The following is an 18,309-nucleotide window of genomic DNA, read 5'->3' on the forward strand; positions in this document are numbered from 1 at the left end:
TCCTCACGACTTGGCCAATGCATCGCACAAGTTAAAAGGCAACGCAAATAACACAAAGTACAGCCTAACCATATTAAAAACATGGCGTGGCAACACTCACGGAAGAACGACACGACAAGATAAACATAGGTTAACTAGGTTTGCAATCCGAGTCGACCACTGTGACACATGAAAGGGCAGGTTTATATAAACAGACCGACTGGGACAAGGGTTAAAAGGTAGAAAGTGTAAGGTAAAACACTGAGGTGTTATACTTTAATTCCCCTGGTATACAAATTATTATAGATGTGACAACACCCACACCGGTGTTTATTTCCCCAACGATGAGGTGGTGTGGACAATTAACACTACGTTGGTGTAGTCACTTGTATAGTACCTAGATAATTAACACTCCGGTTAACGTAGTGTACATTCCGTCGCGTCAATGCGAACACGGCGTATCTACATTTTCAAGAAGAACAAAACCGCAACATCTTGCACAAAAATGCTACGCAAAATGGAAAAAAAAAAAAAAAAAAATGGCTCGGAACTTACTTGTTTGTATGTAAAATACAACGATGTTCTTGGTACATACTCTCTGCTCGAAACTGACATCACTCGGACAAGAAAGTGAATTGTTCACTCTTTTACATGAAGAGAGTAAATAAATAAATAGATAAATAAATTAGTTATTACTATTGTGTAAAATACTCACTAGGATCCACTCCCGGTACTGTGACGTTTTGATAGCGTCTGACACAGTCCATGGCCCTCTCGTGAATAACCCTTTCGTAATATTCCCGATTCATGTCGTCTTGGGCACCAGCCCCTGTAGCCCCGAGGTTCATGATGAAGGCTAGGAGCCAGACCAACAACAGAGGATCCTACAATAGAACAATAAGAAAGTTAAACAAAGTGTTATTCAAATCGAATGGGAAAAAAGGCATTAGCTGTTGCTAACAACTTACCAACCAAAAGGCACTGGCCACTATTGGCACTTACTCAAAATAATTGTTAGTATAACCACCTACTTGGTAACGGTGAGAGCTGTTGATAGTATAAATTATTGCAAGAGGTTATTTCTCACTCAACAATACCTTAGCTGAGGCTGAAGGCGGCCCTTTTGAAGCCATCTGAAAGTACACACAACAATTTAACAACGGTGTTTTTTCTTTTAGTGTTCTCTTGCAACGTTGATGACCATTTGAGTCCAAATATGCATAGGTTTGTTTACGCCTTTGGTTATTGTCAAATCTCCCTTGGTTTATTCCAAGTGAGATTTGACAATAACCAAAGGCGTCCAGTGTAATTAACCAACATACACGGCAACATTAGGGCAACAGTGACAGCAACAAAGACATAAACAACATTGGCAGCCACTCAGACATGGACAGCAATGACAAACTAAGACTTGGACAATGACGACATCAAACTGATCAAGCTGGCCTCATGGTCGCCGGACAATCTATAAGTGGTCTACTAGATGAGACGTCTACTCAGTCATGCGAACGGCCGTTGTTCTGATCCACACCTGGGTCGACTTGACCAAATTAATTACTTCCCCGCATATATTATTGGAAAGCTTTGACCACTGCGCAATGGTTCAACACGAGTTTTGTGTTAAAGGCACAAGATACACTGTTTGTAAATATACTCAAAATATTAAGCATAAACTCTTTATTAGTAACGAGCAATGGAGACCTGTTGATATTGATAGTATAAACAAATGGGTGAAACGGCTCCCTCTGAAGCAACATAGTTTTGTGTAGAAAGAGGTAACACACTCACTTCTGATCTGAGGCCCCTTTTTGTCGGAAAGGGCCCACATTTCTTTCCTTTGCCCGGATTTTATTCTCTCGCAATTGAGTCATAAAATTCACAGAGTCGTCATTCCATGCGTACTGTTGGGATACACCTTTTCCAAAATGTGTCCAGGGCCTTTAATCTATTTATATGAACGCCAATACATTGGCATGCTCCTACAGTTGGAGCATTTAATACAGTCTGTTGCGGAATGAATACACCATAAGAAAGGCAGTTTATAATTATCCGAACCCTTGCGCCGTCCGACTTTTGTAATAAGCCCCTTATAAAAAAACGACGTTTTCTAGACAACTGAACAGATAATTGTTTAAGCGTGGGTGTTTATTTCTCCCCGGCTGTTCAATTATTAGAAAGCTCCGGTCGGCTACTGCTTACATAGGTGTCTTCAACATTCTCTCATGTTGTTTTAACAATCACGTCGTTTTGTATGTCGTTGTTTTAAAAATAAACAGTATCGCATCTTGCCGATGGGGATATTTTTTAGAAATAATATTAAAGTTCATTTGGAAAACCGGTTCGCAGGTGAGGGGGGGGGGCGGGGTATGAATAAGAAAGGCGCAACACACCAACGTTACCTTTAATAAAGGTAGGGGTGGATTTCTCAAAGGTAGTCCTAACTTAGGACTAGTCCTAAGCAATGCTAAGAGATAGCACTGGTCCTAAGTTAGAACCAGTAACTCATCCAAACTTAGGACTGGTCCTATCTCTTAGCATTGCCTAGGACTAGTCCTAAGTTAGGACTACCTTTGTGAAATCCACCCCAGGGGTGGATTTCACAAAGAGTTAGGACTAGTCTTATCTCGACTAAAGAGTTAGGACTAGTCTTATCCTAACTTAGGACTATCCATGCAATTTGTATATCTCCTAGGTTAGTCCTAACTCTTTGTGAAATCGACCCCTGGACACCTTGTCAAAGACCAGCATTCTCACGTGGTGTATCCAAACATATGCAAAACAAAATTACAAATCTGTGAAAATTTGGACTCAATTGATCATTGAAGCCCCAAAATTAATAAAAACACAATCGATGCACAGATTAATTTGTGTGCTTTAGTTATCTAAAAACATTAAAAGACTTCGGGGCTGAAGACTCTTCATATTTTAGTACAAGGGACCGGCGTATCTAACATTTTTTGTTATACCATCATCAACACCTCTCATTTGCTCGTTACAATTTTTGTGGTAAGATTTTTGTTTTAGTAATGACTAATGGTGTCCATAGATGCAAACTCTGCACCCTCTTATGTGATGGAGAATGGCTGTCATATATTTTGAAATTAAAATCTTTTTAAATCTTTATTTATTCATTGAGTCATATTTGCAATAAATAACAATGCAAGCTCTACTGGATGGGTTCAAACATGGTCTGTGGAGCCAAAAACTGACGGACATGTTGTGTACAACCACTTTTTCTAGGTTTCAGTTGGACTCGCTTATAATTATGGTTGTCAAGGCCTACACATTAGTCAAGTTTCAATAGCTGCACTTGTATCTATGCGATTATTATGGGTCGGTTTTACCATACGAAGCCATATCATTTGCGAGAAGTTGACAATTTTCGTAATCACAAACTGGTCCACAAGCATCGATGTGGCTTAAAGACAGTGAACACATTCGGTAATTATCAAAGACCAGTCTTCTCACTTAGTGTATCTCAACATATGCATAAAATAACAAACCTGTGAAAATTTGAGCTCAATTGGTCGTCAAAAGTGCGAAATAACAATTAAGAAAAAAGAACGTTTGTTACACGAAATTGTGTGCTTTCAGATGCTTGATTTCGAGACCTCAAATTCTAAAGCTGGAGGTCTCGAAATCAAATTCGTGGAAAATTACTTCTTTCTCGAAAACTACGTCACTTCAAAGGGGCCGTTTCTCACAATGTATTATACTACCAACCTCTCCCCATTACTCGTCACCAAGTAAGGTTAATCATTATTTTGATTAATTACCAAGTGTCCACTGCCTTTAAATGGTTAGCATAACATATTACACATATAACATATTACACAAATATTATTATATTCAATATTATGTTATGTCATTCTCCAGACTTGCAAGCGAGTTTTTACTTAAGTAGGATTTGAAACTGTGCATGGTGGAGATACGATACAGAAAGGTTTGCGGCAACACCTTGTAATGACTATCTCTAATGAGTTGGGGAGGTTCTGAAAAGAACCGTTGGTTTCAACTCGACGTTTCGATCAGTGTGCTCTGATCGTCTTCTGGATTTTTAAAATTTTTTCAAACCAAGCAAAATGTACCAAATTAATAATGATAATAGTACTCTTTGCATTATACAACTTGTTTTCCCTTACATTTTAAAGATCCACAATTAATTCCTCCTTTAAAGCACGCTCTTAAATGTCACTTTCGATATTTATTTATTAATTACACCCAACAGCAAGATTAGCGCCAATAACAGAATGAATAGGAAACGCAAGTGAATGATCAGATTTAGATGTGGGAGGAAAACCCCAATGGGGGAAACTCACGCATTCAGGTAGGGACTGAAAAACCAATCCACTTGTAAGGTTTTGGTCTGAGGTAGGATTCGAACCCACTGCCAAAACATAGGATTCGAACTGCCTCTAGCCACCGGGCAATCTTGGTTGTCTAGTTGGTCTGACACTATTCTAGAAATACAAAGATCATGGTTCGAATCCCACCCAAATAATACACCTGTGTTTTTTTCTCACATAACTCGGGAAAGTACTGAGTATACCTTGCTAACACACATCGGTGTATATGGGTAAAACTACAAATGAAAACCCGTTTTCCTCGATGAAAAATTAACATCTATTAAACTTACCTGCACCAACTAAAAAGTGACAACGGTCAGTGACGGACGAACAAAGCAACATGAGAACCCATCAATGCGGTATACAACAGCACGTTCCTACTGAAAAAAGTCTACAGGTTGGACAACTGTGACTGTAGATGCTTCAAGTGCTGTCCCTTCAGCGGAAAATCACACGATGACCAACATGAACGACTCCTTCAGTAAAACCCGACCACAGCTTTGATCAGTGACTCACAGCCCAAGCTTCATTGCAAATTGCAAAACAAGGAATGGATTTCTACATATTAAAGGCAAACCCACAGTAAAGATAGGCGCTCTAAAGGTAGTCAAATCCTCCCAGATCCAAAGCATTTGATGTAAATCTTAGCCAATATGGCAATTTACAGAAATGCAAACTACAATGATCGCTGACAGATTGTCTCTCTTTTATATAGACCGGTGAGGCTGGGAGACTGTGGATGACCAGCAAAGACGACTCGTATGGGATGCATAGAGCAGAACCGTTTCATCAACAACTTCCCATTACGCGGAGTCCGAAACCAGACCACATCAGCGAGCAATAATTGATGTAAAAGTATCCAATAGAAACGGACCATTTATGACGCAACAAATACGGTGTTAAAGTGACACAAGTTCATAAAAAAAACCACAACAACACCATGCCGCGATTTTGTTTCTGCACTCCTCAATGGCCACTGTCGTAGTGCTTTCCAGTTGGGAAGGTTTTTCTTCCAAATCGATTCAAACAGCGGGAAACAGAATACAGTTTTCATTTTTTAAATGGCAAATTCTAAACTTTTTTTTTTTTTTTTTTTTTTTTTTTGCCACCGGGCCGGACCCGATGACTAAATGTCATTTAGTATCTGCTTCAAATGCAGAGCAATTTAGTGTAACTAAACTGTGAAACAAGTTGCTTTGTAGTCGATATGCGTGCGATATGGCGCAAGATAGTTTTCATCTTCGTGGAAGATGAACTTGTTTCACTTTAACATCAATACCCTTTGGCTATTAAAAAATGCAGTCTTTAAACTTTAAAAAAAAAACACTGTGCAGTGTAAGATATCATCTAAATGTCACTTAAAGCTCTCGCTAGACTTTTAAGTTCTCTTGCGATAAGGTCTTTTATGGTTTAGACTGTCACTACATTGCAAGAAAATCCAACAACAAGCCGAGGTAAGCCACTGTCCGTGTCTGCTTAGCTGCAAAAACGAACCTAATTTTTTTGTCAATTTAAAAACTTGAGCTGACATCAGGTTTTTTCATAACAGCGCCTGAGAAGAACCAATTAATACAATCCTTGTTTGAAATTCATGGAGTTTTTGCAAAACTCGGTGCATGCCCTTAAATCCTACAAAAATAGGTGTTAAATAAAGGCAGTGGACACTTTTGATAATTACTCAAAATATTTATCGGCATAAAACCTTACTTGGTAACGAGTAATGGGGAGAGGTTGATAGTACAAAACATTGTGAGAAACGGCTCCCTCTGAAGTTATGTAGTTTTAGAGAAAGAAGTAATTTTCCACTAGTTTGATTTTAAGACCTCAGGATTTAGAATTTGAGGTCTCGAAATCAAGCATCTGAAAGCACACAACTTCCTGTGACAAGGGTGTTTTTTCTTTCATTATTTCTTGCAAATTCGATGACAGACTGAACTCAAATTTTCACAGGTTTGTTATGTTATGCTTATTATGTTGAGACACATCAAGTGAGAAGACGGTTGTTGACAATTACCAATAGTGTTCATTGTCTTTAAGAGGTAAACAAAGACAAGGAGTATAATGTTGCAATCATTCTAGTTCTGAAGCCAGTGACTCTCAACAAATAACTATACCAACAAGTACCCGACAAAAAGAAAACAGCGAAGGAAGTTTCAGTTTAAGATGTGGGAGGAAAATCCAGACTCATAAATAAATTCCCAGGGGAAACCCACGCAGTCGGGCAGTGACTGAAAACCCAATCCACATAGTGCCCCAGGTGGGATTCGAACCGGAATCCTAGCGGCAATGAAATATAACACACGCAACCTAACGATCTCAAAAACATTAAAGCCATACAAAAAAGAAGGAACACGAGGAGTTGACATTATAAGTGTGCAAACCTGTAAAGCCATTGGACACTTCAGAACAAAAATTAAAAGTTCACAGATTTAAACATTATCTTACAAGGTTTACAGAAGGTAATGGTGAAAGACTTCCCTCGAAACAAATTCCATGAAATGCTTTACTTGTTGACATTAAAACATTAAAGCCATACAAAAAAGAAGGAACACAAGGAGTTGACATTATAAGTGTGCAAACCTTTAAAGCCATTAGACACTTTCTGAACAGAACAAAAATTAAAAGTTCGCAGATTTAAATATTATCTTACAAGGTTTACAGAAGGTAATGGCGAAATATATCCCTCGAAATAAACTTCATGAAATGCTTTACTTGTTGAGAAAACATTAACCCTATCTATATTCTCGATATCGAGAATAACGGATTTATTCTAAAGACATGTCATGACACGGCGAAACGTGCGGAAACAAGAGTGGGTTTTCCCGTTATTTTCTCCCGACTCCGATGACCGATTGAGCCTAAATTTACACAGGCTTGTTATTTATATAAGTTGTGATACACGAAGTATGAGCCTTTGGACAATACTGTTTACCGATGTTGTGCGATTGCTTTTAATAGTTTAATACTGGTTATTTCAAAAGCGCCCATGTATAGGTTTTCTCGGTCAAATTCGGCAAATGAGCAGTCAATTTCATTTTCACGCGTTCGAACAAAAGCTGTTTTGCCTTTCCAGTTGTTACTGCGTTTCAAATTCAGAATTCAGCCATTCAACTTTGTTTTGAGTCGAGTCAAATTCCTTTAGCACTCTGTTCAATCTAGCTTATCGTCATTCTTTTTCGTGACACACACGCCACAAGAAGTGTCTGCGGATTTGAATGCTGCTTTGATGAATTGTTGAATTGAATGATTTTTTTGTTAAATCGAACGACGCAACATTACATTTGACTAATCATAAAACGAAATTGAATGACCCTTTTTAGTAGCATTCGATTTCGCGCGAAATAGAATAGCTTGATGGTTAAATTGGCTGCTTATTCGCCGAAATTGACCGAGAAAACCTATATTAAAAGAGGCTTACCAGGCAGTTTGCGTTAATTTGGTTTTTATTTTATGTCTTTAATAATTTTCTGATTATTTTTCGACCTGGATTAGTTTGAATGATGTATTGTATTGTCAAATATAAGAGTTTTATTAAATCAAATTAAATGTAATTCAGTTCGCTTTTAACCAACTAAGTGTCTGCACATGCATTCATATACTAAATCGCAATTAGCTTATTGGCAATTGGTATTATTTAGCACTCATTTTGGATTACGTATCAGGTATTTGTATCATTATCATTCAGCAATAGTGGTGCGTTCGTTTAGCTTCCCTGGGTCGACCCCGGTCTGCCCCGGTGCGTTCGAATAGCTTCGACGGGGCTCACCCGGGTCAGGCCCCAGTGCCGCCCTGCTTGTGGAGTGGGTCACTTGGGGGTGACCTGAGGTGCATGCCGTCACCACGAGAGGGCGAGTGTGATCGTTCGATCAGGGGCTCACCCTGGTGAGCACCGCGGGGTAGACCCAGGGAAGCTAAACAAACGCACACAATAATATTAAAGCATCTTGCTCAAGGACACAAGTGCCTAGCCCTATATAGGACTCTTTCTCTGTACACAGGAACAGAATGTAGTACAAAACGAAAGTGTAAGGCCGCCAGGGCTAACAAGTGCCATGACCGGGATTCGAACCCACACTACGATGACTAACAACCATAACACCCAATGTCACCAAGCACCAAGTGAAAACTAAACACGGACGCAAGCAGACCGACCTCGCAATCGAGCTGAGCTTCTACGCATGAAGATATGAGCATTAATTGCCTGTTAATTCATTTATCAGATATTGAAGTATCATCATAAAACATTAAAATAAGAAATATGACCTTGGACTGTAAGTTTAGAGTGGGCATAAATATTCAGTACACCCACCGTCTAACCAAATCACTACTTCGTGATCGGAATATAATTATTGTGGGGTATAAATAACTGCTCATATTATTTACGTCAACTGCACATCTTAACGTCAACTTAAAGGCACTGGACCAGTTATCTCACTTGATGTATATCACCATATTATACATACAATAACAAGCATGAGAATATTGATCATCGAAGTTAAAAAACGAAAGTGAACGAAAAACACCATTGCTGCACAAAATTTGTGCGCTTTCAGATGTGTCTCTTTTATATCGACCGGTGAGGCAGGGAGACTGTGGATGACCATCAAAGACGACTTATTGTGATGCATAGAACAGAACCGTTTGTTGATGTACATTTTACACCATATTATACATACAATCCAATAACAAACATGATAATATTGGTCACCGAAGTTAAAAAAGAATAGTGAACGGAAAACACCATTGCTGCGCAAATTTGTGTACTTTCAGATGCCACCCAAAACCACCAAGCCTACAGCAGATTTCACGAAACGCTAGGACGAATCCTATCTCGAGTTAGGGCGAGTAACTCGTACTAAACTTAGGATTTATCTTAAGGTTTGCATTACACATTGCAGGGCTGGGACTCGTCCTAAGTCCTAAGATTAATCCTAAGTTAGGAAGAAATTGACGGCTGGTGGAGTCGTTAAATATTATTCTCGAAAACTACGTCACTTACTAGAGGGAGATGTTTTATATTATCAACAGCTCTCCATTGCTCTTTACCAAGTAAGTTTTAATGTAATATTGTTATGAGTGATCACCAAAAGTGTCCAGTGCCTTTAAATATCGATGCGTTTCTGAGTGGGGAATCTCTCAGTCAAGGCACGTCGTACGTCTACTATCTCAGAAAATGACAATGTCGGCAAAGCCTGGCAGGCAAAACTCTACTAAAGAGTTGTGCCTGCTAGGTGGGCTGACCAGTTAAAGGTTGTTACACTCTATATGAGATAATGGAGAGTGTAATTGGCCTTTTAACAAGCTGCCCTTAAGGTCTGATATAATATAATAATAGAGAGTGGAGTTCAGTGTTTTGCAGGAGGGGAAATAATCTATCAAATCTTCTTTTTAACCACACTAGATATTAATCTGTACAAATATCTTCGAACTCAGTGGTCAGTTTGTTCTGTTTTTTTTCTTTCTTTCTTGTTCCTTTTCTTTTATTTTCTTATGATTACAAGGAAGCAAGTTAATTTAATGACAGGGATTGTGTGCATGTTAGGCCTAATTTGTTTTAAGTATTCATCTTCCTTTTCCTGTCTTTGAATACTTCTCTATTGGGTACACTCAAGAAAGTGACACTCCGGCTGAATGGAAGTTCTTAGAGATTGTGATTTTTTTCTTCAAATGAACTGCAAAGGTTACTCCTCATCTGTTGCCTCTAGACATAGCTTTGCTGAGATTGAAAATACATTACCTATATCACTTTCATTATTGTCTTCAGGAGGTCTAAGGGTCTATTACCATGAACATGAGAACAACAAGGAGAAAACAAAAAACCGCTTCTAACCTCTACAACAAATACTCCCAGTAATTAACACCAGGCCAACTTTTTCAAAGCACAACCACATTTCAACTTTTGACAAGAAGTCATAAACAAAAAAGTTATCTGACGATGCAAGACATCAAACAATTGCGTAAACAACGCAACGGACAAGTCAAGTTTCATCTCTCCTTGTCTAGCAAAATGTTTGTTTTTCAAGATGGGCGACCATACTGTGCGTGGGTGCAGTGCCACTACGTCAAATTGCAGAGAGGCCCCTCGAAGAATTTTCAAACACTTGCTTCTGTAGTACTGTCATATCCACGCAAGAGGTTTAAAAATCTCCCCGGTGTATATCAGTGCAGTGGCCCGGGGACATAGAGTCGACAGATCTGTCGATACCGAACTCTATTGTGGCGCCGCAGCACCCATAAAAATGTCTTGTCCATTTTTATTTTCTTCAAGATTTCCGTGGTGTGAACTAAGAAGTACATAATTGTCCCGTACTTGCAAAGAAAACATTGTTTTAAAAAGTGTCTATGTTTAGGCACTTTGTGGCAGATTCGTGACTGGTGAAAAGGAACTGAAGTATTCAGCACTTTGAGCTAAGTCATTCCGGATCGATGAAAGCTTGCGCTGGGTTATAATAAGTCTTGTCCACTTCATTTTACTCCTTTGTCAGATGACGGAGGGAAATAACAAATGTATATTTCAGCGACTTTATGATAATATTGATCAAACTGTCTGAATGTTCTAGTCCCAGTTCATATTTGTTAATACTAATGGGGTGGCCAAAGCAAAAACTAACTTCAGGCGCAAGAGAATACATTTTGGTTGAGGGTTTGGACTTCATGTCTAGAACTGTATGGGTCACATGGCTGACTGAGCTATATGTAGGACTGACGTCATTTGGGTCTCCGGCTACACTAGGTACATGGTTGGGACTTAATTGGACCAGGGCAACATTTAGGTACGCCCTACATTGGTAATTGTCAAAGACAAGCCTTCACAGTTGTATCTCAACATAAGCATAAAATAAAAGACCCGTGAAAATTTGAGATCAATCTGTGGTTTAAGTTGCGAGATAATATTGAAGTAAAAATTACCCTTGTCACAGGAAGTTGTGTGCTTTTAGATGCTTGATTTCGAGTCCTCAAATTCTAAGTCTGAGGTCTCGAAATCAAATTCGTGGTAAATTACTTCTTTCTCGAAAACCACGTCACTTCAGAGGGAGCCGTTTCTCACAATGTTTTATACCATCAACCTCTCCCCAATACTCAACACCAAGTAAGGTTTTATGCTAATAATAATTTTGAGTAATTACCAATAGTGTCCACTCCCTGTAAGACTACATATGGGCTAGGGCTACATTAAGAATTTCTGGGCTACATTTAGATACAGGATTGCGGCTACGTTAAGACCCGGGCTGAACTTTGTACTCATAAACTACTCATAAACCCTGGTTACATGTAGGTGCACGGCTGGGGTTACATTATGACTGATTTTACATGTATGCATAGCCGTTCGTGTGAGCACGCAGTTGCATTAAAAATTAAATCACATTACTCCCCCCCCAAAACAAAACAAAAAACAAAAACAAAAACCTTATCAATAATCTTCGTAGTTCTTAAATAGCGTTTGATAGCATCCGATAGCTTTCTCAAAGCACCCAATATATTTACTACAAGTTATGCTGAGCTACGTTCTGAAGTAATAATAATAATAATTAACCATTCTTATATAGCGCATAACACATATAAATCAAACATATGTCCCTTAGCGCTCTTGAGAAAAACATAACAGAATACAAAGACAAGATGTACTGTATGACACCTATTCCTTTTATAGCACCATGGTTTACGAGGTGCGGTGGTGCAATAGGATGTTGAGCAAACCAGGAACACTGGGGGAACCCTTACTCTTAACAAAGGTGCACCGAGGTTCTCTTAACGTACATCATACAACACACGGAACCTACGGCTTTACGTCCAAACCGAAGGACAAAGTAACAATTGCTAAGTATCACGACTGAGACTCGAACCGACACTCTGCTAATCAGAAACACAACCGCTCGGCCACGACGCGCGAGGTACGCATCCATTTAAATTTGATGATTCTGCAACACGTTACCAACCCATTCCCAGCTTTAATCCAAAATGGACTGATTGATCAATGCGATCAATTAAATAAACAGACACATCAATATGCCATAATCATTACGCAACATTTCCGTGGTATTAATGAATTCGTGACCTAGAAAAAAAATAAAAAAAATGGTAAAAAATACATAACAAAAGTATAAAAACTAAATCTATTGATGAGTGCCTTATGCTACGACACAGTCTGTCCAAAAGAGAGATATGTCAAAGTTTGACTAACTCTTATTGTATTCTTGACTTATTGTAAAAGGAATAATATATACAAACAAACGTGTACAAACAAATGTGTAAATAATGAATAATTAAACCATCACCATTATGCACCACTTTCGCGGATTTTAAGTGATTCCTACCTACATCCCACCTAACCCATCCATGCACATACACTTCCTCCTTGGCTATATTTTTGCAGTTTCAAATTGTCAACAAGATCCTCTGTCCGTACACGATGATTGGAACATAGGAACTCTGGATCGATATGAAGCGCCCTCGGCGGCTATGAAATGTCCATACAAGGCATCAACTACAGTAACAGTGAGGCCAAGGTTGTCTACAAACTGACATCATCAACCTTTATTTTGTTTTCCTTTGACTGAAAGCAACCATGCTTGCTGAACTGCCTGGGAAATGTGGCATATTATAATGAAGGACCTGACAAACTGAAGTGGTCGAACGAGGCTGGCATTTGTTGATAACAATAAATAAGTCAAACAACAATGCAATACAAAGTATTAAATAATACTATTCATACCCTAAAGACAAACAATTTGAATAAATAACTGATAAATAAACAACAACATAAATCAATCAATCAACAAATAAAAAAACTGCTGTTTAGAAAACTGCTAACTACTTTTGGTTTTGATACCTTTTGCACATCAAGCTGTTTTTGCCAAGACATGTTTCCCCACAAACTGTGAAACATGTTTCCCTACAAACTGTGAAAGATGATGTTTGTAAAACAATTTACCTGGTTTAAATTTCAGCTTTATTATGTTGTCAAGCTTTAAAAAAAAAAAAAAAAAAAAAAATCACCGAGCAAAGTTGTCACAAGAGAGCCTTTTTACTTGCTTAAAACATGTTCGTCTCACTCAGCCCACAACATAACGTTTGAGTAAAATTATTTTACAACATTTCTCAAAAACTACTGCACCTCAGCAGGTAATATTTTGAGGGTAACTTTCCACCAGCTTCCACCTGCGTAAGTTTAAGGTAATTGTGTGGACGTTTGTGTTTTGTGACGCAGGCGTACACCAAAGTACCCAACCCCCCTTTAAAAAGTTCATTCTGCGTTTGGGAAGGTTTGGCTGGGGAAAATAATCTAGGTTATTTCGTGAGAGCAGAGCCCAATATTACTTTGAACACGCAAACGGTAATGCTAGACCCTACAGTCGTATGGAGCGAGCTTTTTTGCAAAGCAAAATTGAAGTTGGGTAAAACCTGATACCCTTAAGCAATTCACGTGCATTGAAACTGTACATGGGCGTCGTCGTGTCTTATTTGCACAAAATACTGCCCATTGCAAAAACCTTCCCAATTAAAACCGAAAAGCTCCGACCCTCAAAGTCGTACAGTGAACCAGATGTAAGTAATAATTAATGAACTATTTTTCTAAGAACCGGCAAATTTATTCATAGGTGAATAATGTGTACAAATGCATATTGACTGAAAATATGCAAGTTTGTTACAAAAATAGCCTGTTAAGTGTATTTCTCTCGATAAAGGTTCAACTACCTAATACTTCAATTGAACAATCTAGAGTAACACGTCTGCCACTCAAAACTTGCATCATTACGAACCACTTATTACAAAACACCTGCCTATTACAGATGCAATTACCACAGTACACATTGAACTCCAACAACTTCACAAACAAGCCACGTGCGCACTATCGGTATTTGAAAAACCTTCACAAAATGGTGGTTTGAAGGAGGGTAAACTCACTCCACATTACGAACGAGATCCTGTTGGTTCTCATGGGGTTCCGAATCCCAATAAACCGGTCGAGATGGTTCACGAATACTGTTCGCGGTTATGTACACACTGCAGAGTGAGTAGAACAAATGAGAAATTCAATAAGCATGACAGCTTCCTCAAAGCGTATAGTGGACAAGCCAGGCCAGGCGTCACCATCCGCTCACACAATATGGAAACAAGCTTGATTATACCCATGCTATCGTTAGGGCAGACGAGCAGATGCACTTTGCCTCGTTTTAAAGACATTTAAATCTAGAGTTACATACCTTTATGTTTGATCTCACGGATCATTTTGTTAGCGGTTTCAATTTCCTTGGCTCAAATTTCATCGAGAAGGGTCGCTGGGCTTTTAGATTTCTCCCTTTTTAAGGATGATGTGACTTTGGCATCATCAAACATCCTTTTGGACAATCACTACAGACAAGATGAACTCTTTTGTTGTAGGGGAAGAGAGCAGGACCGTTAATATCGGCCGGATGTTGACTTCATTTTGAAGAGGATTCACCGCTTAAAAAAGGTTCTTGAAATCGTCGAGGCTTTGGGTGTCATTTTACAAATTTCAAGGCCTTAGAACCCTTTTTTTCCTCTTGTGAACACGAACAAATTGTGATTGCTAACTTGTAACACAAACCGGTGTCAATACAATTTAAAGGTGAAGGTGTGGCCTCAAACACTCTAATAACCCCCGGATCAGAATCGACCTAGATTCTGGATCCCAGGGGGTTTGATCCATTCGTGAGTCAGGCTGACCCGAAAACTGGTAAAGACACCCGATTTTAGCTCAGATTCTACGGCAGTTTGATCCAGCCAGGTGCACATTGACTTATATTCCGGCCCACACCGACTCGGAATTGGATTTCGGTTCCCGGGGCCCTGAGCCATTTGTGAGTCAGCTGATTCACTTGGTAAAACATCTGAGTTAAGGTCGGATTCTGCGTCAGTTTGACCCAATTCTGTGTCATTGAACTCATATTTCGGGTCAACTGACTCAGAACTGAGTCAGACCCACTGTCACTCGTATTGGGTCAATTCTAAACCATTTGTCTTTGTTGGTGCAAAGCGATTGAACAACATAAATCAACAAGTAGCTCCGGATGAAAAAGGAATACCTTCAATATGCCCCTCTTCTTGGGCACAAACTGAGTCAATCAACTTAGACAATATCCCCGCATTAATGATGGTTTCTGTTTTGCCTATAATTGTTAGCACGCTCCGACGTAGCGTCCTTTCCCAGGTTCCATTTCTCGATCTATCTTTAGTAAACCGAATCTGGCTGACAATATAATTAATTTGGAAGGGAAGTGTGCGAGCGGTGCACCGTACTTTTGCGGACCGTTTAATGGTGGGGAACAAATACATCTAGTCGCTGTTGCAGCTGTCAGGAATGCCCGCAAGTAAAGTGGGAATAATAATAAAATAAAAAAGGCCACCAGAACCCTTTGACAGACTTCATTATTAAGGGACGAAAGAGGCAAACACATTTCACAGTTCGGAACATGTGTGTTGCTCCGTGAGCAATATGTAACATTGTACATCAACAGAGGAAATGTAGTTTAATGGAGGGTGGGGTTACCGTCACATACAGTACATTGTCACTATCATTGAATAGGTCAAGTATATGATTAATTATTAAACCAATATTGTTTCAAGTTTACTTATTTGGGCTTCAAGTACTTTCATACAGTCATCTAACTATATCAAGTAGGGGCGGGTAGCATCTTAAACCAAAGCTAATGTAACAATAATGACAACAATATTTTACGGTATGTAAAGGATTTTTTCTTATAACTGCTTTTAAAGGCAGTGGACACTTTTGGTAATTGTCAAAGGCTAGCCTTAACAGTTGGTGTATCTCAACATAATGCATAAAATAACTAACCTGTGAAAATTTGAGCTCAATCGGTCATCGAAGTTGCGAGATAATAATAAAAGAAGAAAACATCCTTGTCACAAGAAGTTGTGTGCGTTTAGATGGTTGATTTCGAGACCTCAAGTTCTAAACCAGAGGTCTCGAAATCAAATTCGTGGAAAATTACTTCTTTCTCGAAAACTACTTCACTTCAGAGGGAGCCGTTTCTCACAATGTTTTATACTATCAACCTCTCTCCATGACTACCAATTACTACCAGTAATTACCAATAGTGTCCACTGCCTTTAAACACACTGGACACTATTGGTAATAACTCAAAATATTTTTTATCATAACACCTTACTTCGTAACGAGTAATGGGGAGAGGTTGATAGTATAAAAGATTGTGAGAAACGGCTTCCTCTGAAGTGACGTAGTTTTTGAGAAAGAAGTAATTTTCCACGAATATGATTTCGAGACCTAAGATTTAGAATTATGAAGTCTCGGAATCAAGCATCTAAAAGCACACAGCTTCGTGTGACAAGGGTGTTTTTCTTTAATTATTACCGATTGAGCTCAAACTTTCACAGTTTTTTTGTTTTATGCACATGTTGAGATACACCAAGTGAGAAGACTGATCTTCGACAATTACCAATAGTGTATAGTGTCTTTAAAGCCATTGGACCCTTTCGGTAAACAGTGTTGTCCAAGGCCCACACTTTGTGTACCACAACTTCTATATCAAATAACAAACCTGTGAAAGTTTAGGCTCAATCGGTTATCGGAGTCGGGAGAAAACAACGGAAAAACCCACCCATGTTTCCGCGCGTTTCGCCGTGTCAAGACATGTGTTTAAAATAAATCCGTAATTCTCGTTAACGAGAATTTATATTGTTTTACCGTTTTCTCAAAAAGTAAAGCATTTCATGGACTAATATTTCGAGAGAAGTCTTTCACCATTACCTTCTGTAAACCCTGTAAATTATTTGTAAATCTGTGACCTTTTTTTTTTTTTTTCTGTACCGAAAGGGTCCAATGGCTTTAAGTCGATTGAGGATAGTGGAAATAAGTCAGTATCAAAATCAACGCAGTTTTTGTTAAATTTCCATGTTACTTATGTACCGTTAAAGGAACTACTAAGGTAACTACCAGTACCCACAATAAGTGTTAGCAAAAAAGCCTCCCCTTTAAGCACCGTAGTTTTTGAGAAAAATGTATCTCTCACAAACATATTTAAATACTTTGGGGCTGGAGGATGTTATTATGCATCTGAAAGCACACAAAGTTGTGCAACTTGGTTATTCTCTTAAAACGTCAATGACCAAGAGTCAAAATTTTCACAGATTTGTTATTTTAATGCAATATGTTTACTTAGTGTATCCCAACACGGGATTCATACATCAAGTGAGAATACTCGTCTTTGACATTTACCAAAGGTGCTCAGTGCCAAAGCGTCTAGTGCTTTTATGTATTGAACTTCGGTCGCCAGGATTGTGGTTGATGGTAAAGCTGTCTTGTGGTTGAGTTAAGATTGATTGTGACATTGACATCTTATGGTAAGAGTTGTGGGTGATTTTTTTTTCATCTTGCCTAAAAGAAAAGTCTCCTTCAAATTACATCTCTGAATATCGGATGCTATCGCACGTTTCAATCAGAATAAAAAACATCATAAATTCTGAAACTGAATACATTGATGCATTAGCGTTATAATTGTAAATACACCAGTACTCCATGATCAGAAACACCAAAAGGTAAAACCCAACCGATTACTACCGTAGACTCAGTGAAGAATCAACACATTGGGAATCAAGATGGCGCAGTGGTTTCTTTCCCCTGCCTTTCACCTTTGTGGTCCCCGGTTCAAGTCCTACCTCAGAGAGGAGCCAAGCACATGAGAGTTATGTGCCCGTTCAAGAGCACCGTACAATACACATACGACCCTTTTTTCTTAAAGGCAGTGGACACTATTGGTAATTACTCAAAATAATTATTTGCATAAAACTTTTCTTAGTGACTAGTAATGGGGAGAGGTTGATGGTATAAAACATTGTGAGAAACAGCTCCCTCTGAAGTGCCATAGTTTTCGAGAAAGAAGTAATTTTCCACGAATTTGATTTCGAGACCTCAAGTTTAGAACTTGATGTCTCAAAATCAACCATCTAAACGCACACAACTTCGTGTGACAAGGTTTTTTCT

General features: G+C 38.8%; 1 protein-coding gene across 5 annotated transcripts in view; it reads right to left on the reverse strand.

Moving 5' to 3' along the window:
• The window catches only part of LOC139948934 (corticotropin-releasing factor receptor 1-like), a 195,220-nt gene that overhangs the window by 64,640 nt on the left and 112,271 nt on the right, over positions 1 to 18,309 (reverse strand). For 3 of the 5 annotated variants that reach the window (XM_071947306.1, XM_071947305.1, XM_071947307.1), the window contains one exon: positions 695 to 863. In XM_071947306.1, coding sequence (XP_071803407.1) covers positions 695 to 863 — 169 coding nt within the window. Of the gene's footprint in view, positions 1 to 694; positions 864 to 4,615; positions 4,689 to 14,231; positions 14,329 to 18,309 lie in introns of those variants that run through there. The other 2 variants (XM_071947309.1, XM_071947308.1) reach the window with 2 other exon arrangements.

The sequence above is a fragment of the Asterias amurensis genome, chromosome 16 (assembly GCF_032118995.1).
Source record: "Asterias amurensis chromosome 16, ASM3211899v1".
Taxonomy (NCBI): Eukaryota; Metazoa; Echinodermata; class Asteroidea; order Forcipulatida; family Asteriidae; genus Asterias; species Asterias amurensis.